At 48.6% G+C, this 25,748-nt stretch overlaps 7 protein-coding genes across 7 annotated transcripts; 5 read left to right on the top strand and 2 right to left on the bottom strand.

The window, feature by feature from the left end:
• Window positions 1-1,429: 1,429 nt before the first annotated feature.
• M431DRAFT_119090 (hypothetical protein) lies at window positions 1,430-3,520 on the top strand. The gene is made up of 7 exons (XM_024912058.1): window positions 1,430-1,943; window positions 2,039-2,075; window positions 2,140-2,207; window positions 2,263-2,509; window positions 2,591-2,785; window positions 2,853-2,915; window positions 3,020-3,520. Exons 1-7 carry the CDS (start codon window positions 1,740-1,742, stop codon window positions 3,319-3,321), a joined length of 1,116 nt encoding a protein of 371 aa, XP_024773029.1. The 5' UTR covers window positions 1,430-1,739; the 3' UTR covers window positions 3,322-3,520.
• A 1,368-nt stretch (window positions 3,521-4,888) lies between these two features.
• Window positions 4,889-5,592, bottom strand: M431DRAFT_509631 (hypothetical protein). Its single transcript, XM_024919331.1, has one exon. It carries the CDS (start codon window positions 5,301-5,303, stop codon window positions 4,974-4,976), a length of 330 nt encoding a protein of 109 aa, XP_024773028.1. The 5' UTR covers window positions 5,304-5,592; the 3' UTR covers window positions 4,889-4,973.
• A 1,620-nt stretch (window positions 5,593-7,212) lies between these two features.
• On the top strand, window positions 7,213-10,227 carry M431DRAFT_89250 (hypothetical protein; the record flags this gene model as incomplete). Its single annotated transcript, XM_024924009.1, has 3 exons — window positions 7,213-7,272; window positions 7,639-9,957; window positions 10,024-10,227. 3 exons carry the CDS (start codon window positions 7,213-7,215, stop codon window positions 10,225-10,227), a joined length of 2,583 nt encoding a protein of 860 aa, XP_024773027.1.
• Window positions 10,228-11,044: 817 nt separating this feature from the next.
• On the top strand, window positions 11,045-13,395 carry M431DRAFT_496645 (hypothetical protein; the record flags this gene model as incomplete). Its single annotated transcript, XM_024917512.1, has 6 exons — window positions 11,045-11,097; window positions 11,162-11,251; window positions 11,366-12,310; window positions 12,361-12,438; window positions 12,528-13,106; window positions 13,188-13,395. The coding sequence occupies 6 exons, from the start codon at window positions 11,045-11,047 to the stop codon at window positions 13,393-13,395; spliced, it is 1,953 nt and encodes a 650-aa protein (XP_024773026.1).
• M431DRAFT_509623 (hypothetical protein) lies at window positions 13,393-15,114 on the bottom strand. Its single transcript, XM_024919330.1, has 6 exons — window positions 14,910-15,114; window positions 14,718-14,830; window positions 14,292-14,601; window positions 14,169-14,227; window positions 13,983-14,077; window positions 13,393-13,890 (listed from the first exon to the last, which is right to left on the bottom strand). Exons 1-6 carry the CDS (start codon window positions 15,010-15,012, stop codon window positions 13,497-13,499), a joined length of 1,074 nt encoding a protein of 357 aa, XP_024773025.1. The 5' UTR covers window positions 15,013-15,114; the 3' UTR covers window positions 13,393-13,496.
• A 1,017-nt stretch (window positions 15,115-16,131) lies between these two features.
• M431DRAFT_556585 (hypothetical protein) lies at window positions 16,132-17,559 on the top strand (the record flags this gene model as incomplete). The annotated part of the gene is made up of 5 exons (XM_024921452.1): window positions 16,132-16,223; window positions 16,253-16,254; window positions 16,278-16,385; window positions 16,452-16,792; window positions 16,895-17,559. 5 exons carry the CDS (start codon window positions 16,132-16,134, stop codon window positions 17,225-17,227), a joined length of 876 nt encoding a protein of 291 aa, XP_024773024.1. The 3' UTR covers window positions 17,228-17,559.
• A 3,964-nt stretch (window positions 17,560-21,523) lies between these two features.
• On the top strand, window positions 21,524-22,499 carry M431DRAFT_496642 (hypothetical protein; the record flags this gene model as incomplete). Its single annotated transcript, XM_024917511.1, has 4 exons — window positions 21,524-21,618; window positions 21,672-22,132; window positions 22,174-22,271; window positions 22,323-22,499. 4 exons carry the CDS (start codon window positions 21,524-21,526, stop codon window positions 22,497-22,499), a joined length of 831 nt encoding a protein of 276 aa, XP_024773023.1.
• Window positions 22,500-25,748: the final 3,249 nt, after the last annotated feature.

Below are 25,748 nucleotides of genomic sequence, written 5' to 3'. Positions count from 1 at the left end.
ATGTGAGGGCCGTAATTTTTAGGACTTGCCATCATAGTAAGGAGAAGGGGCAGGAGAAACGGAATAGTAAGTCGGTTTAGCTACGGTGTGGTGGATCGTCGCATGATCTTGAGAGTCAGGCTTCTCCTAGTTTTTATGAGGATGAGGAGAGAAGAGAGCAATGCATCATCATCTCATCAATCATACTTTTCGGCTTGGCCCGTCCCGTCCTAGTCAGAGGCCACTTTTCCTGGAGCTCTTCTTCCCTTTTAGCCGACGTCAACGAGATGCTCTACTTCTTCCACGGCATGGACATTGTCACCGGTGGCTGTTTGTCTAGCCCGGGTAGGAAGAGAAGCCGCTCGTCAAAATTCTGAGACGAGAAAAAAACCAAGACGACCGGCATTCTGTCAGACAAGGAAAAAAAGACGACGTGCAATAAACATTTGCGCCACTGACAGACGGCTGCGTCTTAAGTGTTCCGTCAACGCCGTTGTTTGATTCTTTTCCGTCCAATGGCGTTGTCCAATTTACCCAGAGGACCGAAGGATTCGGGCTGGCGACATTCAGCCCCTGCAATGACACACCGGGGAATGCCGTTAATTAACCCGAAATTCTGCGAGGAGAGAAATAGGTCTGGCCTTTCAAAAGTGCCCAGAGTCGGTCTTCTAACATGGTGAAAGTTGAGACGCCGATTCAGGAATGGGTTTAGTAAGTCGAAGTAAAACGTAACTATCTCGTAGCACGTGGTGTTAGACGACTTGCTTTCCGAAACCGGGAACGGGAAGAAAATGAGGATTGGAGTCTCGTATTAGTCGTATTTGTCTAGTTGATGGGCACTTTCACAAGTTGGGCTTTTCCTTCTTTCATTATTGCCATTGGATGCATAGGAGACTGGTGAATGTATAAAGGAGATTGTAATTATGCATACTGACCAGGCTGCTGGTCTTGAGAACAGCCTGGACAACAGGCCCTGCTCAATAGATGGTTCGGGACTCTGCAAATATATATCGCAGTGAGCAAAGAGGGGCATTTTGAAGAAACACCGAGAACCGAGCCTGTGGATCTAGCCCGTCGTTAGCTGATCTTTTAGACTGATATTCTGTAGGCGGAAGGCCGTTTCCGGCAATTTAGACGATTGGCAGGCCGACTAAAACTGCTAGGATTCGGCCTATTTCTCTTTGAGCATCGGCCCATGAACCAACACATGCTCTTGAACAAGCCCAAAGCGAACCAACAACACTTCGTATCTTGTAACCGAAAGGGCTACTGTTACATTTTCGCATTTCAGAGGCTCCTCCATCAGACGAACTGCTTGGAATTGGGATTAGTTACGGAGTAGACCCGCATGACTCGCAGGGTTGTATCGTCGTGACGGGAAACGAAACCCTTCACCAATACGACTCTGCGACAAGGCCCCCAGATTTCATCCCCGAGCTGAGGTGATAGTGGTAATACTACCTACTCTTTGCTAGTGATTGCAGACATGGCTGCTTCCAGCCAGCCTAACGCAGGGGACCATGAAAGGGGCTAGTATTGCTCGGTCTCTCCCCAGTTATGGCAACGTCGCAGCCCGAATCCTTCTTGACGATTGCCGCTCAACAGCCGGGGTGTAGAAGACAAATCTTGAAATTCTGGACCTATTAAGCCAACACGGTCCCGCCGCCCGTGTATTCCAGCCCGTTGTTAAGTGATGTGCATTTTGCGATCGACGAACCCCATCGAATCGAATTAATTACTGGAGCTCTGCCTCGCATGCCATGATCGATTTCGGCATCGACGCGCCGTACGGCAAGCGCGATGCCATTGATGATGGGGATCCGAATCCTCGCGGCGAGAGTCTCGCGCACTTGTCCATCATCTTCGTCTCTCTGGCGGGCTTCTTCGTCATATTGCGGATGATAGCGAGATACTTTCACACCAAGGCCTGGGGAGCTGACGATGTCTTGATTGTGGCGGCACTGGTACGGAATGCCCTTTTGGTTCTCTTTATTTAAATCAACTTGTTTTGCTGGATGGGAATTGATGTCTGACTTGTTTCTTATTTTCTCGTTATCAGGCTCTTGCTTGTTGCATGACGGCTGCTTACAATGGAGGTTCGTTTCGCTTCTTTTGTAACTCGTTTAGTATCTTGTGACTAATACGAAGGAAAACAAACAGAGGCTGGAAATGGATTTGGACTTCACAGCGACCAGATCGATGCGCACCACAAGATACTGGCCTTCAAGGTAAAGAATAGCAAACGAACAGCCACCAAAGCAATCTCTGACCGAAAAGCAACAGTGGTTCTTTGCCGCCCAGATCCTATACAAGGTTACGACATGCCTCACCAAAATGTCCCTGGGCATGCTGTATCTGCGAATCTTCCCGGACCGCAAGTTCCGCATGGCCGTCGTCAGCGTCATGGCGGTGACTGCGGCTTACACGCTGGCCGCAGTGCTTATGACGGTCTTTGCCTGCAATCCTATCGAAAAGTCTTGGAACAAGCCCTTGCCCGGCAAGTGTGTCAACTCCATCAGCATCTGGTATTGTGAGTCGAGTCGGAAACTACCTATATTGTGTTGGCCTATCCTGTTTGGTTGCGGAACTTTACTAACTGCTGTTAAAATAGCGACGTCTGTGTTGAACATTGTGACGGACATGTTAATCATCGGGTTGCCGATCAACGAGATTCGACGACTCCAACTGCCGTTGGTGAAGAAGTTGCTGCTTTGCGCTCTCTTTAGTCTGGGTATCTTTGTCATTGCCTGTACCGTTATACGAATGATTACTGTGTCGCCGCAGACGACCGCTTCAGATCAGACTTGTCAGTCAACGATTATCTACAAATCGTCTAATCTTCCACAACGCATGCTAATAGTAGAACTGTGCAGATTATCAAGCTGTATCTAACAGCTGGACGTTTGTCGAGACTAATGTCGGAATCATTTGTGCTTGTACGTCTCTTTCCTATTCTTTATCAGACCAACCAACCCTCACAAGTTATTTGGTCCTCTCCAAACCCCCTACAAGTTCCATGTTAACCATAGAGTTGCTGCAGGTCTACCGATCGTATGGGTGCCTCTCACAAGGCAGTTGCTTCGATGGCTAGGACTCGGCGGAGAGGACACAACTGTCACGAGCAAGTCTGCCTACGCCCTCGGATCGCACAACCATGTCAGCAGTGCACGAGCACGCACCAGCCGTCGCGATGCGGAGGGGGATAGCGTGGAAGAGCTCATGTTTGACGGCATCAAGATGACGAGGAGGTTCAGCGCTCATGTAACCGAAGAAGATCGGGGTCAGAAAGACGCCTCCCCTGACGACCGCCCGTGGGAGAAGATTCCAAAGCCGCCGAAATAACTCGACTATATGTGGTGTGTTAAAATTTGGGTTGAGTCCACCGAACGATTACCCCGAGATTTCTTTCAATGGAGTGGCCATGTCGTGGCTATACGACAGCATGCGTCTCGCAGGAAACAACCGGACAACTTACGGACTGGTCTTTTCACTCCTCTCGTTCATTGTTTGCTTGGGAGCTTGCATACATAATCTAATAAGCACATACAGTCCCTTTGGGGCTATTATTGGGCCATCGAGTTATTGCTCTGAAAGACTGACAGAGAATCAGGAGACGATGGTGTACCTGAATCTGTTTACGAAGAGTATCAGATTCTGCTTAGTAAGAGAGCTTCCAATGACGGCTCATAAGGAGAAACATACAATATAGCTTTTCCTCATGAGACTCTTGTATATATATAATAATAATAAGAATGGCAAATAACATTGAAGTCTGCTTGCTACAAATTTTCTCAATCAAGCTTGGAATTACATGCGACATGCCCGGCTTTCCATGGTGTTCTTGATTCAAGCGAGACAAGATCATCCAACGGTCGTGATGGACACTCTACTCATCACTTTGGACCGTTGCATCGCCTGGAAGCACAAACCCATCGTGGACTTGCACCTACTATGCTCACCGGGTTCAGCTTGTTGGATAGGAGATAATCAGTAGCTGAAGTGCCGAATTTATATAGGAGGGACGGTGAGAGCATGCATGATGCCATCTCTCTGTCTCCCCCGTACAAATGGAATGCGAGCTCCACCAGGTAACATAATCTGGGCTGAGCTCAGTCTCGATATGCAATCACTTCTATTGCAATATTCGTACAACTTTCTTCGTGGGCGTAAAAGAGCAAAAACAACATAGACGGTAGAGCTTCTCACTTGTCATCATAGTACGGGATACTTGCCTTATGTCGCCTGTGCTGCTGCCGTTAGAGTTCGAGGTACGGAGTAAGCCACCTGCTTTATAGAAATACGCACCAAACATGTATCCATGGACCTGACTACCTACTTTAGTAGTGCCTGGTTGTCAGGTACTAGTTACCGGTAATTCGGTCCATTTTGTTGGTATCATTGGGAATTGCGTGACTGTCTGTTAGTAGGATACTGGAAACTCCGCGGCCTGTTGCAGCGTGGTGGCTGTATCTACTTAACAGTGGCGACTATTGCCTGTTATAAACTTTGCGGCGTCCTGTTTGGTGTCTTTCCGCCAAGCAGAATAACCCGAGCACATATACGAACCCGTCGAACATGCTTGATACTCCAGATATCTTCACCGACTTCCTGAATTGCTGATAAGCAGAGCATCATGACATCGGATCCTCGAACGCGTCAGCAGGGAGAAATGCCAAGACGGCAATGTGGAGCCGAGAGTTGAGCCGGGGAAATGGGGGATTTTTGGTCTTTGACTGAGGAAGAGGCAGGCCAATTGCGCCTTGGTTGCAGGCAACGTGCGTTGTGCGTGCTGCGTGCCTGAACTCCGTATAGAAGAGGCAGTTCAGTGAGCCCAAGATTGCGGATATGCTTGTGACTTTGCTGGATATTCAACGTCTGTTGAGCTGACCAAAAGCCAAGGAGGAAAGCCAGAAGCAAAACATGTAACACGTACTCTGCAGCGTGGATACTCGGCGTCGCACGGGCTAGGCCTAGCAACTGGAATGGAGGCGCTACTATGCCGAGTCCCGCCCAGCGTAGCCAACGGCCAGGATGACATTGATGACAGCGACACAGTTGTTCCCTCGCGGTACTCCATACAAGGAAATCAGATCGCACAAGGATGGAGCCGCGCTTGCGCCGTCACTACCGACCGCTGGGCCGCTGCGGCAATCGCTCGGGATTGTTGAGATGCAACTTGTGGTGATGGCCGGAGATTCAGAGGGTTGATAGGGCAGGTAGCAAATGCGACAGGCGAGCGGGATCTTCATCCCATCGTTTGTGCCGATAAGGCTAGAGGGCCAGAAACAGAGGCTGAGACACAGAACCACCGCCCCATTGTACATTCTGTAGACTCAGTGTAGAGCGACCATCAGGCATGACATGACATGGCCTGTCGTTTGTACGAAGCCACTTGTACATACGAAACCGCTTGTATGTAGCACCTGGTACATGATAAATCCTCCCGCCTGCCTCAAATTATGTGCCAGCCACTGGCAGCTCCTGTCTGAATGGCGTTGGACAAAGCTCTGCAAGCCGATACGAGCTCTCCATTCGCCAGCTGTCCGAGCTGTCGACTGATGACTGATGCCGGATGACTCTCAAAGCTGCTTCTCGCGTGCCGTCTAAGCCGATCGCCATCCGTCCAGTGGGACCTCGACCACGAGCCATGATTGCCGTGTGCCGATTAGCAGCCCCTAGCGCCCTATTGGAGGCATTGGGCATGGATAGACTTCGAAAAGAGCCGCTAGAAGCGTTGCTTCTCGGGTGCTGCTGTTCTGTACTCGTACTGTAGCTGTGCGATACAGAGACGCGGGAAGTGTGAGACCTTGGTCCGTCACTGGTGGTTGCATTGATATCTGAAGCCCAAGCCCAAGCAAAAGCCCAAGCATGAAAACAAGCACCAGACACTCTGTAGTGTAGACAAGGCACTATCTGGGACTGTGTTAGCAGCCATGCAGCTGGAAACAGACGATGCAACGCCCTGATGCCTTGTTAGCCAGTGGAGAGCTGGGTATCAGGAAGAGACGTGACGATCTCGCCACTAGGGATGAGGGCTGAAGAGCCGATTTTGCCGTTGAGGAGCAGAACTTGCATGGTTGCACGGCAGAAGAGGAAAAGAGAAAAAAATGTGAAAAAATGAAAAATGAAAAAGAAGAAAGGAAAAGAGCAAAATAGGATGTACCCACAAGACGACGGTATCGCAATGAATTCACGCACTCGGCGGACTGTCAAGTGAGGAGGTGGTGATTGATGTTCATCCACGTTGATGTTGTGTTGCATCTGTGCCGTACTGTACCTGTAGCCGTAGGTAAATCAGCGGCTTCTTATCGCGATACCACAGCGGCAAGTACCCGCAACCTGGAGTGTACTTGACGAAAGTGCCAAGACCTCCCCAGATGCTTCGAGCAGGTACTTGTGCCGCCCGCAGCGAGTGGTGCAGTGTGCATGTCGCATTGAGGCGCAGCAGGCTCTGGCAAGGTGACGCTGCAGGTACTCTCTCGTAAGGGAAGGCCATCAACCGTGTATCCATTCTCCATTGCTAAGAGCATCTTGGCGTTGCCGTTGAGGCCTCGGAATCAGAAGAAAGTACCGCACAGGTACCCCCGGGCGTCAGAGTGTGACCGACCGAGTCTCACCTGGCCGTGGCCGCACCAAGCAGCACCCATTGGCACTCATTCATCCGATCAATTGCATGTACCTGGAGTGGACCAAGTACCCGTTGGGACGACCTGCGGAGTACCTTGCGGCATCAATTGCGTGCCCTCCGCTGCCCTGCTCAGTGGATAGTGAGTGAGCCCGCTGGAAAACGACCCAGAAGTCCCCCAGAGAGCCCCAATAGGGCCCCGATAGGCCCCCCGTAAGCCTCGAGAGCCGCCCCAAAGGCGCTAGGACGGGCCCCCGAGCAGCCAAAGCCCACTGCCAAAAGCCCGTCATCCCCAATCCGCCATCCGTCCCTGCGTCCAGGCCTTGCCCTTGGCGTCTTTTTCGTCGGCCTTGGATCTCGTCTTCCTTTTTTCTTCTTCCAGTCCACTCGCTCTACAGCTCTTCAGCCTTGGCCCTCGACCCTCTGCCTCGTGCTGTCCACTGGCCTCGCCGGCCTCATCGCCCCCCCGAATCGAGAGACGACAGCGAGACGAGGAGCGCCGTCCGACTCGTCGCCCCAGGTCTAGGTCGAGGTCTGGCTCATCCTGTCCCTGTCCTTGTCCGATGAGCGACGACGAGAAGGCCGCTGCCACTGGCGGGGTGGCCGAGATGACGCCCAATTCGTCTCGTCCGTCCATCGTCGATGACGGTATCAAGGACGTTATTTCGGTAAGGACGCCATAGTCGAAGCAATTCTGCTTGTCTCTGTTTTTGCGCTGGGAATGTTGTTGCGCGGGCGGTGTCGCATCTGCACTGGAAGCAAGCATCGCCACCAGGGTTCATGTTTGGAAAAATTGAAAAGGAAAAAAAGCCATTGGATGGGCCAGCGACGACACCATTCGTTTGCCTGAGCCTGCTTTTGCGTCCTTCGTCTTGCTTTCAACAGTCTTCCGCTGTCTTCTTCCCTCTCTTCTGTCCTTTCTTTCTCTCTTCGTTTCCTCTTGTTTCAAAACCTGTCATTCCTCGTCATCAGCTTCCTCAATGAAATAGCACAACTGACTGTTTGGGCTCTTTGCCGCCCGCCCCCTTTCGCAGGAGCCCTTTTCCTACGACGAAGACGATCGCGACTACTATTCTCCGCAGAACACCACCGAGCACGACCTCAACGTCACCGAAGATGATTTGCTCGAGGCCCAGGAGCTCGCCTCCCGATACACACTCCAAGAGGTCCGCGACATCATGACTCGAGTCTTTCGCGTCCACGAAAAAGACCACAACTTTCCCTCAATTATTATCCAAAAGATCAAAGCCTTTCTCGAAAATGAGTCTGTATTTTCCAACCCCGAGAAGCATCAGCACCTGATCCAGGAGATGAAGCTGGAAGCCGCTCTCGTCACCAGCAACAGCCCCTACGCCGAAGTTCGTGCAGTTGTCAGCAACAAGGACGATCCCACAACGCCCTGCTCGACTATCCGCAGCTGGGTCATTGGGCTGGCTTTTAGCTGCCTGCTAGCCTTCATTAACCAATTGTTCGACATTCGGCAGCCCGCGATCCGCGTCATGGCCAATGTTGCCCAGCTACTGTCCTACCCTGTGGGCAAGGCGTGCGAAAACTGGCTGCCAGACGTCGGTTTCACCCTCTTTGGCACATATCACTCCCTCAACCCCGGCCCTTTCTCGAAGAAGGAGCACATGCTTATCACCATCATGGCAAACGTGGCTTACAACACGCCCTATACCAACAACATCATCTGGGTGCAGTATTTGCCCCAGTACTTTAATCAACCGTACGCATCGCACGTTGCCTACCAGCTCCTCATTGCCCTGGCCACAAACTTTATTGGCTACGGCATGGCTGGCATCTGTCGCCGCTTTCTCGTCTATCCGTCGTACTGCGTGTGGCCGGCCTCTCTCGTCACCATTGCCCTCAACAAGGCTTTTCACAACGAATCCAATGCCGCAGTCGAAGGCCCTTTTGGCAAGAAGTGGAAGATTTCTCGCATCAAGTTTTTCTACCTCATGTTTGGCGCCATGTTTGTCTGGTTTTGGTTCCCCAACTACATCTTCACTGCCTTGTCTAGGTTCAACTGGCTGACCTGGATCGCCCCCCACAACCGCGACCTCAACGTCATCACCGGCATCAACCATGGCCTAGGCGTCAACCCATTCCCGACCTTTGACTGGAACGTTTTGCTTTGGGACTCGGCCGACCCTCTCATGGTCCCTTTCTACAGCACGCTCAACCGTTTCTTCGGCGTCTTCATCTCCTTCTGGGTTGTCCTCGCCTTCTGGTACAGCAACGTCTACGACACCGGCTACCTTCCCATCAACAGCAACCGCGTATATGACCACTTTGGCAAGCTTTACAACATCAGCCGAGCCGTTGACGACCGGGGACTGTTCCACGCCGAAGAGTACAAAGCATACTCGCCACCCTTTTTGAGCGCCGGCAACATTGTCATTTACATGTTCTTCTTCGCCATCTACACATCGACCTTGACCTACGCTGTGCTATACCACCGTCACGAAATCGTCATGGGGTTCAAGTCTCTTTTCGCCAGCTTCCGAAAGAAGAAGAACCCGATCAAGGACGAGAGAGTTCTCGACGTTCACAACCGGCTGATGAAGGCATACCCCGAGGTTCCGGAGTGGTGGTACTTGATTTGCCTCGTGCTTGCTATTGCCCTGGGCGTTGCTGGCATCGCTGGGTGGAATACAAACACGTCTCCCGGCGTTGTGTTTTATGGCCTGGCACTCTGCATCATCTTTGTCATTCCCGTGGGTATCATCAAGGCCATGACAGGCATTGAGGTCACCCTCAACGTGCTGGCCGAATTCATTGGTGGCTCCTTTGTTGATGGCAATGCGCTGGCCATGAACTACTTCAAGTCCTTTGGCTACGTCACCTGCGCACACGCCGTGTGGTTCTGTAACGATCTCAAGCTCGCCCATTATGTCAAGATTCCACCTCGTCAGACCTTCATCGCCCAAATCATTGCCACGTTCATCAGCACCGTTATCTGCACCGGTGTTCTCAACTTCCAGATGAAGAGCATCACTGGCGTCTGCACTCCCGATGCGCAGTTCAAGCTCACCTGCCCAGGCGTCAACACCTTCTTCACCGCCTCCGTCCTGTGGGGAACAGTTGGACCGCAAAAGATTTTTGGCCATTCCGGACAGTATACGGAGATTCTGGTTGGCTTTCCGCTGGGCATCGTCGTCGTCGTCTTCTTCTGGGCGCTCAACAAAAAGTTCCCCAAGTGGACCTGGACTCGGCAGATCCATCCAGTGGCCATCATGTACGGCGGCATCGTATGGGCACCGTACAACATGTCGTACGTCTGGCCATCTGTCCCGATTGCGTGGATTTCGTGGGTCTACCTCAAGACTCGGTTTGTGTCCTTTTGGTCCAAAGTAAGCGATTTTCCCCCCAAACCCCTTTGACAACTCTCCAACTTAAGCTGACTGATTTTTCCCCAGTACAACTTTGTTCTCTCAGCAGCCTGGTCTTGCGGCATCGCCATCTCAGGTATCATCATTTTCTTTGCCTTGCAATACACCGACGTACAATTCCACTGGTGGGGCAACATGGCGTCTGATATGGGCTGCGAGGGCAAGGGATGCACGCTGAAGCACCTTGCGCCAGGGGAATATTTTGGGCCGCGCATGGGCACATTTGACTGATAGAAAATGGCGCGATTTATGTTTTCAACTTTGGCATTTTTCTTTTTTTTCTCATCTTCGCCGGAGTGTCAGATTGAAAGGCACTCGGCGCTGGAGTCATTCATAGTGGAGTTTAAGGGAGAAGGGAGCATTCACATGGCGGGAACTGCTTCACAAGCATGTTGGTCTGTTTTTGACATTTGTCTATTTTTTGTTTTATTTTGCTGTTATTTTTTTTCTTACCTCTGGGAAGGGATGGGATGAGTTATACCCCTATGTTGATCTGATAGGAACGAGATGACTGAAATGAAGAGCAAAGCCCACTCTTTCAAGGAAACGAGGCGTTTAGAGATTTGTATAAATGCGAACCGAACGGCGCTAGAAATGGCTATGGACGGGACTTTTGGTTCAGTGGATGAGGAAAGGGCGACGGATTTTGAAGCTAGAAATTTAACAATTATTGGACTCTTATTGTCAAGTTGTGTGTTGAGTGTTTGATCAGGTCTATCATTGTGTGAGAAGCTTCATATTCTTGTGGCGAGAGGTTGGTCTATTGACAAAGTTGCTGAGTCAGAAAGCACTGTGTGCTTTCAAGTACAGAGTACCTACTCCGGTGCTGGCACAATGCCAAGATTACCTGTACAATATACTTTGCTGACTCGTGCGCGCGACCTGCTCTCTTCATTTCAATTGGCCAGTCGGCTCTTCACTTCCGCGGGTCTCTCTTGGACATGATGCTGAGTTGAAGATTCACAAGTGCATCAACTTTTTTCTTCCAGCTGTTGATACAAAGAAAACAGCACCGGCACTGGCCACGGTCTGGCTGATACCGCCCACTATGAGTGCCGGTAAAATAAGGGCCATGGTGGCCTGCAAGCACTGTCGGCAGCGGTAGGTTCAGACTCTACAGCCTTTCTGTGCTGGCCTTTGTTTGCGTGGGCTGACGCCAGAGTAGGAAGAGACGCTGCGATGGTATGACGCCTCGATGTTCGGGCTGTAGGCAGAGAGGATTGGAGTGTGTGTACACAGAGGCTGCTCCTCCCAGGTACGTGTGAATGTGAAAAAGAGGTGAATGTTGAGGTGAAGCTGTTTCCGTTGGGTGCACCACAAGGGAGGCATTGTATTGTTTTTGCGTATTCTGATGGGCCTGTGGAGCTAGAAACACTACTTTACGTACCCAGTTGGACGGGCTGGACCACCAGAATGGAATCATGGCTTCGGATGAGTTGCTTCAGCGCCTGGAAAGTATCGAGATGTTACTTGGGGAGCACGCCGAGGCGCTGAGGACATTGCAGCAGGAGAAGCAGTCGCAGCATCGTGGAGATTTATCAGCAGCCTCTATGACGCCGCACCTGCTGCCCGACTTTTATCGACAGAATGAAAATACTGAAAACGATGAGAGTCCGCACTCTCTACCACGAGAAGCATCAATGCCGCATTCTACGTGGGCGCTCACCACACACGAAGGAGGCGACTCGTCGAGGCGTGGAGTGAATGGTGATGGTGGTGACGATGTGCCTCCAATTACCATACCTCTAGGACATCAGACGAGCACGAGCAATCTATTGACGCTCCCTCAGATGCGTCCCTTGGTGGGTGATTATCCCGAGGACTTCATCTTCCGGGTCGAGGAGAGCCGATCACCATCTGCGGCGATGGATTTTATGACTGCGCCAGGGCTACAAGGCGAAGAGAAAGATATTGACAGAACAGTTACGGACGATTATCTCAGTAGCTTTCTTGCCTTGGTACACGCCTGTCACCCCATCTTTGATCGTGACGTTCTTCTCGCAAACTACGAAGCCGCCATGAGAGAGGGATTAGGCTCTGACGTCAGGTCGGGCGTGATCCTCGCGGTTTTGGCCCTTGGAGCAACGGCTTCGGATGCGATTGATAACGGGGACAATGGGAATACTGGTGATGCTTGCATGCAAAGGGCACTCCGAATCCTGGTGCCGGCGTGGACCCTCTCGTTCGGCGGCAGTATTCAGCTGACGCAAGGGCTGATCTTGTGTGCGTTATACTTTACATATGTGGTGCAGCCGTTGACGGCGTGGAGGATGATATATATGGCGTCAACAAGCATTCAGCAGCTCTTGATTCGGCAAGTATTTTGTGATTTGGTGTGGTGAGGGTGTTGCTGACGGATAACAGGTGTAAGGATATCTTGTCGGGCCAAGCCGAGATTCAGGAATTGACCCGGCTTAGCTGGATATCTTTTATCATTGAAAGGTGAGGCCAATGATATGATAAACCCAGGGAGAAGAGTCTACGCATGTGTATCGAGATACCTGATGATATTAACGAAACTGCCAACCCAGTGATATGATTGCCGAGTTTCACCAGCCAAGGAGCGGCATTGATGTCCTTGTTGATCGCATGCCCTTCCCCAACTACGGCACCAACCCGAAACTTGAGCACCTTTGCGTTCTGGCCGAGATATCAGCTCGGTCTCTTCTCAATCGGATGCATCACGCCATTTACTTTACAGACAGTCTTACGATATACGCGGGCCGTGCTCTCGACTCGCTCGCCTCTTCTCAGCAATCTTCGCTGCAACCGGATGCGTCTCTCCTCCGAGTGTGCAGCGAACTCAATTCTCAGCTCGATAGATGGTACGAAGGCCTACCGGTCGACATCAAACCCGACCTGTTTGATCGCGCGCCAGGAAATAGGCAGGCGTGCATATTGCGTCTGCGGTATTGGTCTGCGAAGCAAAGTATCTTCAGGCCATTTGTGATCCATGCCACGTCGTCGCAGTATGAAAAGGAAGACGTGGAAGTGCCCCCAGCAGTGGTAGCTCAGTGCAAGGTGTGCCTGGCAGCGTGCCGGGCTTTCCTCCACGGGGCGATATATCTGCTTTCGGAGAGGACGCCCTACGCATATAGCTCACTGCAGTTGTAAGTTCCTTGATTTTGATGCCTGAAGTTGAAGAAAGGCGAGCTGTTGGATATGATGAAGACTGATCGGATTGTGTTTAGCACTCTTAACTGTTTCTTGGTGCTTGCCCTGGCTGCAAACTCGCCACATCTCGGTCATCTCGCGGAGGATATCGATTCGAATCACCAGGTGGTTGTCGAGGCTCTTGAACCTTGGGCGCGGCCGGGGTCGAGCATCGAACATGCGCTAGAGATTGCCAATTCCGTTGCGAGGAAACTTCGTCTTCGCGATGACCGGCAGAGGTTTTAACGACGATGATACCATGTTCTAAACGACTGCAATGTGACCATGCGATATGAAGTTGTGTTTATCATTTAATTCTATAGTGGTCAGCTATCTATGTGTGGTATCTACAAACCCTGTGCAGCAATTTCCTTCTCAATGGCCTCTTTCGCCTTGTTCTCCATGTCGATGAAGAATATCTCGACATCCTTCAACCTCTTCGCCGCGATGGGATCGTTCCTGATCGCCTCATCCAGCTTCTCGCCGTCGTTGGCAACATAATCGGTCTGCATGTCCGCCAGCTTGCCGTCCCAGTCCGGACGGGCAAAGGGGTCCATGGTGGACAGTTTTGTGAGTCGCTGCACCGTGGCAAATTCGGCATAGCCAGTCTTAGGCTTCTTGGTGGTGAGGGGAGGGAGCTGGTCGGGGGTTTCGAGGAGAGTGCGGATGAGGTGCGGTGGGATGGTGACGTGGGGGCAGCCGAGCTCGGCCATGGCCATGATTTCCGCGGGGGTGAAGTGGCTGTTTTCGTCAAAGGGGAGGCTTGTATTTTAGTGTACAATTCCTTTTTGTTTTTGTTTTTGTTGTATTTGGGGTGAATGGGTGGAAAATACCTTGCAATGATCATGATGGGTTGTTCTTTGCCTGTTTCGCGATATTGTTTGGCGAATGCCTCGAGGATGTGGATTACACGTGGGGACATGGGATGCTATTTCGACTGTTAGAATGTCTTGACAATTCTCTATCGCTTTTTACTTGTAATAGGGGGGAGGGGGGCAATAAAATGTGGTTATACATACCTCTAGAGCGGGATCTTCGAAAGCGAGACGCAGGGAAGAGTCCAAATGTGCGGCGATTTCTTTTCAATTCAATCAGTCCTCAGTTTCCGTATCAAGTCTAACAAGAAGCTCCAGGAAACATACCATTGTAATAAGGGCTAATAAACAGACACCCGCTCTGACTAGCCGCAATCCCCTGCTCAAGCGAAAACACGCTGGTGGCAAGCGTCCGGATGCCCTCCTTGTTGAGCACTTGTGCGGCAGCGGCGGCGGGGCCGGAGAAGGGGATCTTGATGGCGAAGCGGTCGCGGGGCACGCCGGCTTGTTCGTAGAGGGATGCGAGGGTGCGGGCGTGGGCGATTGTGGAGGAGGAGGAGGAGATGTGGCGGAGGGAGGTTTGGATGAGGACGCGGCCGGAGAGGAGGGGGATGTTGCGGGCTGTGAGGGCGACGGCCTGGTTGTTTTTGTGAGTTTTGAGTATTGGGGATGATGATGATAAGGTATGGTTTATCTTAAGGGGAGAGAGATGGAGGTATAGTGAGTGACAAGGAAGATATCTGTTGAACATACAGCTTGGTCATAGACCCGTTCCCACCCCTGGGAGCCGTATTGTCTGACGAGATCTTTTAGGAGAGCTTCATCAGCCAGGAGTTCGTTTGTGATGATGGCCTGGTTGGATGTTTCTGGATGACAAGCAATTATTATGTTAGTCTTCTATTCGCCTTGCCATGATGGACACTGGTGACAGGGGTAAAGATGTACGGTTGTGTGGTGTAAATGGGATGCTCTTGATGAGCTCCGTATCAGCGCTGTCGACGTCAACGTTGCAGAGATCTTCGAGGCGATGGAGCATGGAGCGAGCCATGGCTGGTGAGGTGAATGTCAATTGATGCTGTGTATACGATGGTCGATGTTATAAGATGGAATTGGTGGTGTTGGTGTAAGTGAGGCTATGATGATGTTAAGAGATGATGAGAGGAAACAGGAGTAGATATGGCAACGTTATATATGCTCTTATGCCTTTATTTTCTTTACATTGTTTTACTTAATTAGGCTTTTTCCACGATAATTCACACACCACCGGTTAAACCAACATGGAAATCAGCTCCAGAATGAACCCACACGAACCACCGCATCGTGACTCTCGTGTTCCCCCACCTCGGCTCGCCTGCTGCATTCGTGGCGTCCAGCTCCCAAGTTTAAATTGAGTGGGCACAGATCGACCGCGTGACTAATGCTGGCGGGCCGCCTTCCGCTGCGTTTTCGGTGCATGGAATAGTTGGTGGGTTGGCGGGCCGCCGCTCCGCCGGTTTTTATCGTGTAAGAGTTGGGAGGATTCTCGACTAAAACTGGACTGGTATTTACGATTTGTCTTGGTAATCTGTCTTATTTGGGTCTCTGGAAGAATAGATTAGGACTAGGAGGATGGATATAGGAGTTGTGGTGTGACATGTCGAGTTGAACTATGCACTGTATGTTCCACTCTGCGTTTAAGCGGCGTGAGAGGAGCATACACGTATATACATCAAGTGTGAACAAGTGTGAAGAATTTACCACTATTTTTCGTACTGTCTTTGGTAGCTTCAATATCCACATGTTTCCTGGACTAATTGGGATGATCATGCTTTGTAATGACCAACTTTTCAGTTCCAACACGCACTAGATGGATCACTTGACAATGAATCTGGATGCATCGTAGGATTCTCTTACAAATTGACCATTTGTCATATGGTTGCCTGGCATCGTCCTCTTTTCTAGAATACGAATTTGAGGTGGTCAGCGGCAACTGGGGCCGCCGCCCGGAACGAGGCCGATGGATGGCCTAACTTGTGTTTCGTGTAAGCAAAGAACAGTGGTGATCACGATAGTCCATTCTTGGAGTATAATAACGGCAGCTGGTGTCGCGAAAATAGAAATGTTTTACCACCAATGACAATTTATCGACGAATCTTTCACGAGATCAAACATAAGCATACACGCCATCATGGGTTCTACAGAGTCGAGCACCGATCAAACCCTCGTCAACACCAGCACCCCGAATCTCTTCTCCCTACACGACAGAACGGTTATAGGCAAGTCTTATCTGACCTCACCCAAGTTCACAGCAGTAATGTTAATTTAAATCATCAGTCACTGGCGCGACCGGTGGCCTTGGTTCACAACTTACCAGAGCCATTCTTGAGTCCGGCGGCGATGTCATAGCCATCGATTACGGCGACGTTCCGCCAACGACATGGGGTAAACAAAACAACCAATTTGTTAAAACAAATGTTAGGCCACTTTATACTTACACGAATTACACAGAACCCCTTCAATCTCTCGCAAAATCCCTCTCTCGCAACCTCACCTACCATGCCTGCGACATCTCCTCCCAATCTCCTACCACTAGCGTCTTCGAAGCAGCAGCTGCCCAAGCCCGATATCCTGTCCGCGGTCTAGTCAATTGTGCGGGCATTGGAATCGTGGGTGATTCCATCGTTTTTCCTGAGGATCAAACGAGACGTACACTAGATGTCAATCTCGCTGGTAGTTTGTATGTTGCGCAGGCAGCGGCAAAGGTTGTGACGAAGCAGCATCACGAGGGAAAGAGTCTGGGAGCGAGCTTTGTGTTTGTGGCGAGCATGAGCGGGTATATTTCCAACAAAGTGAGTTGAGTTTATTGCTTCTCTCTTCTATTCTTCTTATATGGCGTACATGCTCGAGAACTCGCAAAAACAACTTCATATTAATCCGTTTTGTTTCCCCAGGCCACCCCAACAGCAATCTACTCCGCCTCCAAAGCCGGCGTCCACCAACTCGTCCGCTCCCTCGCTGGCGAATGGGGTTCCTCATCTCCAACTTCATCTTCAAGCCCAATCATCCGAGTCAACTCCATCAGCCCCGGTGTCATCGAAACGCCCATGACGCAGCACGTCCTCGCCCGAGAAGAATGGACCTCAGTATGGCGACAGGAAGCAATGCTCAAGCGAATCTCCACCCCAGACGAGTATCGCGGCGCCGTCATCTTTCTGCTTGCGGACGCGAGTTCATATGTTACGGGCACTGATTTGCGTGTGGATGGCGGGTCGACGGCGTGGTGAGAATTGATACGACAATAGATAGATAGCGCAGTATTGGATTCATGTTTCACATTTGCTCCTCTTTAATAGAAGCATTGTTCGTGTAGCTTTGCAGCGGGTTGTCATGACTCCCGGCCTTCCGTCTCAGCGAAACTCGCTCTCATTCTCGTCTTCATCACTGTCTCTTGCGCCCCGAAGTATCGGCTGCCTCTTCCAATGCAATACCTTTCCAATAATTCAGTCAGCAACAACGCATCTCAGTGCAGTATTCCGCCATCAGGAAACCCACTCGTAGATAGACGCCCACGTAGAGTGCCAAAAGCACCGCATACCCAATCCTCTTGATGAAATTCATGGCCGCTATCCAGGCTTCTCCTTCTATACCCAACAATTCAGAAATTACGTATCATCTTAGAGTTTTGAAAGAGAGACAACACAATTCAAGATTTTAAGGGGGGATGAGAATGTGAACTCGTGTCGTGTCGGATCGGTAGAAGCCCAAAGATGACGATGAAAAGCACCGATGCAAAAAGCAGTGAGACGGGTCTATACTAGCCCATTCTTATGCCATAATACGACCCCAGACCATAGCAAGTGTCCACTTCTTCTGGACCCAGTGGGCCAATAAAGACGTGGCTCCAAAATCAGGTACGGGAGGATTGTTTTGTCTTATCATTGACGCTAAAACGCTGCTCTAACAAGGATTTCTGCTTCTACGCCTTTATTCGCCGGGCAATGCGCATGTAAGATCCAAGTCCAGATGGCCGAGATCCGAGATCTTTGTCAGTCACTCTTGTAATCTCCGCTTTATTCACTATAGCTTCAATAGAGTGAAGCTGGCTTAAACTGGCTGTTCTATACAGCCCAACTAATAGTATTGAACATCCGCTGCGTCTACGGAGTAGCCACACCCTCCTGTGTCCCGCTCCACCAACCCTCCAGCACACACAACCAATAGCCACATAGAAAACAACCTGTCATGGCTACTCTATCTCTCTTAGACTAATGTACCGTATTATTCTAGTCTTGCATAAGAACTAGTGTGCTACTGTAACTAAACACCGGCTAGTCTCGGTGTGTTGGACAACACATGCCAGACATACCCAGTCCAGTGCAGTATAGCTAACGCCTAAGACTACCGACATTGCAAGCACGACGCTCAGCAAGGAGACTTGCTGCAAGAAAATCATTACGGAGGTTGGGATTTACCGCATCCTATTAATATGTCCAGGAGATAGCCGTAAGATGGAACAGTGACACATCAAAACGACTAATAACAACATACATCGAACCAAACGGGATCCAAAGATTGTGCTGGATTTGGTTAAGAGCCAAACGGGATCCGAAAACTGGCTGATTTCATCAAGAATCACGCGGGATTCAGGGAAGAGAGCCTGACTGCCCATAAGTGATATTGAGCACCTTGCCCTGAACTTGCCCAGATAAATGGACGAAAGGGGACAATGCGGCTGGGCCATGTATCGATCATTTCTGCCAACCCATCGTCAAAGACATACCAACATGAATCCCTATAGCAAAGGTACGAATATCTCTGGAAATACACGTAATACTCTCCATGTCATCAAAGTATCTACAGGTAATCAACGGGACACGCCACTATTAACATATTGTTGTCCAGACAATGTTCAAAAAGTTTGTTTTGTTTGTTTACATGCCTGTACACAAACATGATACTCCGTGCCGAGATGACGATGTTACTACTCGACACTGTTCTACTGGGCAAATTACATTCAATATCACTTGGAAAAGACTGTATCAGTAGAATTGAAACCGAATATTGATTAACGAGTATAAAATCATTCAATACAGTGGTTACCAGATCTAGCACAAGTGATGAACAATTGCAAACGCTTAACAATTCCAAACACTTATCAATTCCAAACGCTTAACTATCCTAAACAATGAGCAATTCCAAACGCTTAATAATCCCAAACGCTGAACAATTCCAAGCTATCTACATTTCCAAACCCTCACATTTACCGATGTGACCACTTGAAGCCCTTGGCTCTTCTGTCCACACACCTCACGCATTGGCATGTCTCGCAGTACTCGCCCTCATATGCCTCATGAGTGGCTGATGAGAAGTTGCGGTGTGTGTGGCCATTGTGAGGATTGTAGTAAAGGGGCTTAGGCCCAGGAGTAGTGGCAGTGTATGGGATGGATTTGAACCCAGCAGATGGGATAGTCTTGGGGGCAGAAAAGCAGCAACCCATTGTGACTGTGTTTGTTTGTTTTGTGGTAGAGAAAAGAGAGTAGAAGATAGTAGAGAGAGTGGAAGATAGTAGAGAGAGTAGAAAAGAGTAGAAAAGAGTAGAAGAGAGTGTAGAGAGTAGAGGAGAGTATAGAGTGTAGAAGAGTGTAATAGTGGTATAGTAGAACACTGTAACAGTGAAATATAGAAGAGTGTAGCAGTATACAATGTAATAGTATTGCTTGGAGCTTGCAACTTGCAAATGTGTGCTTGAAGCTGGATGCTTAGAGCTGAATGCTTAGAATTGACTGCTTGGATGTGGTTGTGTAGGAGGAGAAAACGAAAACAAAAACCTCGGGGGGGAACGAATTCTCTTATAGTAAATCTAAACAGACAAAAAAACGCCATTCTTCCAGCAGCTTCCAGGTTTTGGCCTCGAGTACGTTATCGTATTGACTCACTTCGAAAGTGGTGGCTTGATGGTGGTGATAATGAGCAGCCCTGAAAACTAATCTGCGATAGATACTCTTTTCACAGATTGGTGTATCATATGCGCAAGTTAAGTTTCTCTCGCACATACACTAGAGCCTTGGACTTTGTATTTGTCCCAGGAGGTATACGCTATGCTATGATATGCTGAACATATCCGCCTATAGTCCAAAAGAAACAATAGCTATACAAGAAGAAATACAATGCTCTCTAAGTTCAATAAGTATGATAGACAGATTCACGAGTCACAAATGCGTCTTGTACTTTATGGAATTTTCTTTACTATCTCTGGAGCTGGAGTATATGCCCAATTAGTCGAAGATGCTGTTCTTGATGATTGCAATCACTCTCGCTTCACCCTTACTTTCAACAATTAATATAGTAGGTAGAATGTAAGATATTTAGTCATTATTTTGGGAACAATTCGGAAGGATATACAGTATTATATATGTAAGAGAGTACTTGATAGTTAGATACCGAGGAAATGAATCATACGAGAGCGAATCATGTTGTATCACGTTCCATTTGTTTCACTTTGCTTCCAGATATCTTTTTCAGACTAAAACAAAGTTGCGTTTAGAAAGCGAAAACGCAAGCTCTAGATTAAATCGATAGAAAAACGTCAAAATTCTGGGGTACAAAGATATGGCTTACCGAGGAAATGAGTCATATGAGAGCGAATTATGTCGTATCATAATCCATTTTTTCGCTTTGTTTCCAGATATCTTTTTCGGACTAAAAAAATTTGCTTTCGGAAAGTAAAGACACAAAACTCTAGATCACATTGATAAAAAGCTTCGGAATTCTGGGGTATAAAGATATGGCTTACGTATGTTCCAAGAGCAACGCGTTTCCCAAGCCTTGAAGACACCCTACGTTGCCAATGTCTATCGAAGCCACCAGATACACCATACCTCTAAGAAATCTCATGTTTTGATAAACAGTGTTAAGTAATTTCCCCAGAAATGGCGTCTGCTGTGGGGAGGGGGTGGGGGGAGGAAATATGGAATGCAACGAATGCTATACATAGAGAGAGAGAGATATGTATATAAGCACTCTAGAAGGTGCCCAGTTGCAATACATCAACTTCAATCTCACAGTGACTTGCTATATAGCGAACAACCAAGCCTCCGAGAATGCGGAGCGGTTGAACACTCGTTCTAGCAGAGTAATAAATCTGGACGGGACGTGCGAAACAGCCATACTACACTTACCTACCTAGGTATTTACCAACATAGAAAGGCAATCCGAATACTCTGCATTCAAGGATTGAGAGACCAGGCCCCAAAGCGCCGCTGTGGTAGTTTTTGTCTGAGAAATCTCATGGTGCAAACCACTCGACGACTGATGAGACCTGGAGAGACCACAAACGTAGATGCAACAGCTGAGACATACCTGAAGACTCTCACTGAATGTGGATTTCGAGTTCATACATAGCAAAGGCCTTGCCGCCTGATATATCGAAGGGTGAGGCTTTCTATTGCAGATTATCCAGTTCCTTCGACATGCAAAGCTGGCATAAACCAGCCCCAACTCTTCTGCCACTTTGAAGAAGCAAAGTCAACACAGAAACAGCAAATACCCAGGAGATCTGGTAACCCATCAAATCTTCCACCATGGGCGGCTCCTCTAGCAAGCCTCGCAAGCCGTTCTTCAGAGTTGCGGCTCTGGGGCCCAATGTCCTGACATCCGTTGAGAACGCGAAAGTGGGGTAGGTAATTGATGTAGAAAAACGAGCTGTTGATGTATTCTGACATAATTGAGCGTGATTTTCCTTCACGGTCTTACTGGCCATAGAGAAAAAACCTGGACTGCAGAAGGCGAAGCTGATCCCTGGCCAAAGTCGCTTCTTCCAAAGGACCTCCCGACGGCGAGGATTATAACATACGGTTACGACGCCGATATCCTCCATTTAACTCGCGTTGCTGGTCAAAACACAGTTCGGGAACACGCAAAGACCCTTATCAATGATCTCAGCGCTCTTCGAACAGACACTGCCGGACGACCCATCATTTTCGTTATACATAGCCTCGGCGGTCTAGTAATCCAGGATGCTCTCTTAATCTGCAATAACCCCAACGACGAAGGTCAAAGCGACATTCTTTCTTCAACGCGCGGAATTGCTTTCCTCGGAACTCCACATGCTGGAGCGGACGTGGAAAGGTTCGCAACTGCCGTGGCAAACGTGGTTAGTCTCGTCAAAAAGCCAAATAAGAAACTCTTGGGTGTTCTCAGGAGAAACTCGAGACTTTGGCAAACATCAAAGACGGATTCCATACCATGGTTGTAAGGCGCCAGAGCAGCCCCGAGCCCATTGAGCTTCACGCCTTCATTGAGGAACTACCTGTAGATTTTCTGAAACGTGTGAGCTATCCCACACAAACTACGAAAAAGAAAAAATGTTAACGTATGTAGCGTGTCGTGGAGCCTGATTCAGCAAAAATACCTGGCTACAACTTCGAAACGATTCCAGCAAATCACATGGACATGACAAAATTCTGCATGGCATCTGATGTTGGGTATGGGAGAGTCTTGAATAGATTGAAGCGTTGGATTGGTGACGACCTCGTCGATGGTACCGTAACACATTAAATCCATAGAGCTATACGCGAATGACTTTCTAATTTAAGCTAGCGGAATAGATGATTCGATTGGCATGCACTACACAGAACAGCTACGAAAGATTCTCACGGTGGAGTACTCAAAATCGGATTCTCCAGACTTGGTTCAAGAGATTTGCAATTCGCCCTATATTGAACAGTCTTTAGAATGGCTCATGAATAGCCCGGAATACCGTGGTTGGAGGCAAACAAGTACTGCGAAGCTGTTGATCCACGGAGAGCGCGGGGACGGGAAAACAGTCGCCATGTCCTATGTCCTCAAGAGTCTTCGTTTGGTACCTCAATTTATACAAGAGAGGGATATTGTGTTCATCTTTTGCTCCCACGGGGACTCTGGGCTGGGGATGGTGGCCTCTCTTGCATGTCAACTCCTTCGAAATAACATTACTCGAGCAAAGGCTGCGCGAAAGAACGTTCCAATTTCTAAACTTGAATCCCAAACTCAGACGAAAGCTATATGGGAGTTATTGAGGTGCTCTATCGTTGCGGTTGATACAGAAACTATATTTCTTATTGACGGCATTGACAAGCTTGATAAACGTGTGAGATCGTCTTTTTTGCACAACTTCCGGCGAAAAGAGAAGGAGATTGAGGCAAGCTACAAACTGAGCAGCATGTTAAATGATCCAACGATGATAGCAACAGCAATCCGCTCATTGAGAAGGCCAACACACAATACGCCGATGAGGGCCGCAGACAATATACCGATGAAAGTGCTGATTTCATCAGAAACGATAGACGATATAATGAGCAAGCTTGCTCATTATTTGACTATAGACCGAGAAAAAGAAAGAAGAGGTACGCATGTAGCCAAAATTGGCAACGAAAAGCTCTCTAACTAGCTCTTTAGAATGCCTAAGAACATTGGCTTTCCAAGAATGGAACGCAAGAGAAAGCCGTGTGGAAAGTGTCGAAGGCGGCGGGAAGTGGCTAAGCTCCCACACGAGATACACAGAGTGGAGTGAGAACTCTACCGCTTCAGCGCTTTGGCTGGAAGGAAAACCTGGAAGCGGGAAATCAACCCTAGCGAAGCTCATAGTAAGCAAATTAGAGGACAAAGAATGCGGTCCCAGCATGGAACAGCAAAATGAGGCGCCGATGGAGAAACACATTTGGACCTTCGACAATCCTAGAGACAAGAGTACCATCGTTGCAAGGTTCTACTATAGTTTCCGCGGAGGCAACACAGAGACCAGCCACGAACTTATGCTTCGATCGATCGTCTACCAGATATGGCGTGATAACAGCCGGCTCTATAAGCTTCTTGGCAACCGTTTTCGAGAGCTGAAGGAATGCAGAAAAGATTGGAGTTATGAGGATTTCAAATTGTTACTGCATTCTCTTCATCAGATTGACTTCTCCCTGAAAGTCGTGATTGTGGTCGATGGAATGGATGAGTCTGACAGCGATAAGCGAGCTGATGTTCTTCGCTTTCTGCCTGATCTTACAGTTCCCAACAGCAAATGTATCGTCAAAGTGTTGATTGCCAGCCGACCTGAGAGCGATATCAATTCCCGATTAAGGCGGGCATGCACATATCACATTAAACTTCAGGACGTGAATGAAGAGGACATACGCTTAGTTGTGGAGAAATGGATTAAGCGCATGGAAGTCGAAAGGAACTGTAGACCGGACACTTTCGAGGTTATCAAAGACTATATTCTAAAAGGATCTTCAGGAGTCTTTTTATGGGTGATACTGGTCTTGAGAGAAATGGAAAGGTGTCTTGATAACGGCCTCAGCAGCAAAGCTGACCTGAACAGGATAGTCTTACAACTACCAAAGGAGCTTGGTGGGGAGCATGGATTTTACAAGCGAATGATACTCTCCATGAGCACGAACCGCCAAGAAGATTTGTATCAACAAGCCCGAGGACGAAGAATATTTTATTGGGTAACCTTTCCGAAGAGGCCCATTTCAGCCGCAGAACTTCAGGATGTCTTGGCAACCCCACTCCCTTCACAAAGAATAAACTTGTCTACCTACAAATTTTTAGACAACAGACCTCTTGAATTAGATCGAGGAATATTGTCGGGCTAGAATTATATCCTCTTGAATAGACATCAACCAAAGCCTGATGATGCCATGCTATTCTTCCTTTCTCTTTAGTACAACTTTTAGAAACCGATTTAATTTCTAGATGCAGACGTACTGAGTGGCTTCAATCAACCATCATCAATCTACAGCTGCAAACACACTGCAGGAGTCCCGATTCATGACGACGCCGCAAATAGGAACCCAAGAAACCTTAGTATTTCTGTCGAGGATCTTGATCAATTCGACAATATGCCAAGTTTAGTCACAGTTACTACATATGTTCAACCAGACGCAAACAAACTATTTGGGGAATACATGTGAGGTTGGTTAGGCGCAAGTTAAGCACTACAGAAATATAACTTCAAGCAACGGCACATACAAAATATACGCGCATTTATAATAAGATTCAGAAAACACCTCTGATTTCTGGACTTTTTTTTTTTTTTTTTTTAAAAAAAAAGTAGATGTATAACTTAGCAATGTAAAAGATAACGACCACTCGGTTTAATTATTTAACACTGTGCTCGAGTAATACAACAGCTAAATCTTCCAAACCTGCGGTAAAGAATCCATCTTAGGAAAAGACGGTTATCACTTATTGACCAACTGGTTACTACACTTTCTATCAGATATATTAGATATTAATAATATGATAAATAAATATATACAAAAAGCTAGCCCGGATAATTACGAGATCCTTTTTTCTACCTCCCAGAACGTCTTGTATCTCTCTTCTGCAGCCCAGCCATGCTCTTCTCGTATTCGGGCAAGAAATTCCTCATCAGGCTCCTCTAGCATATGACAATCTGGCTTTGCTCCAGCTTCAAGAAGAACATCAACAATATCCCAATGGGCTCTGATAACAGCCGCGTTAAGCGCACTTCCATACTTCCCATGTCGTTCATTACATATCATATGACATTTTCGCCGTAATAGGAGCTGTACTGTTTTAAGCTGGCCGGAGTATGCTGCTGCCTGCAGAGCTGTACCGAAGATACCACCATGTGCGTTGATATCAATATCATGGCATTTATCAAGGAGAGTTTACACCCCTTTCGTCATTAAATTCATAATGACGCCCCGCTTGTCGATTCTCTCTACCAACTGCTCATATTCCTCATCCAGATAAGTCGGTAGGGATTCGCAGTCATATTGAATCGCACATGCGACATGAAGAGGAGAT

Source organism: Trichoderma harzianum (genome assembly GCF_003025095.1).
Source record: "Trichoderma harzianum CBS 226.95 unplaced genomic scaffold M431scaffold_8, whole genome shotgun sequence".
In the NCBI taxonomy this organism is placed as follows: domain Eukaryota; kingdom Fungi; phylum Ascomycota; class Sordariomycetes; order Hypocreales; family Hypocreaceae; genus Trichoderma; species Trichoderma harzianum.
This window is presented reverse-complemented; position numbering and strand designations above follow the sequence as displayed.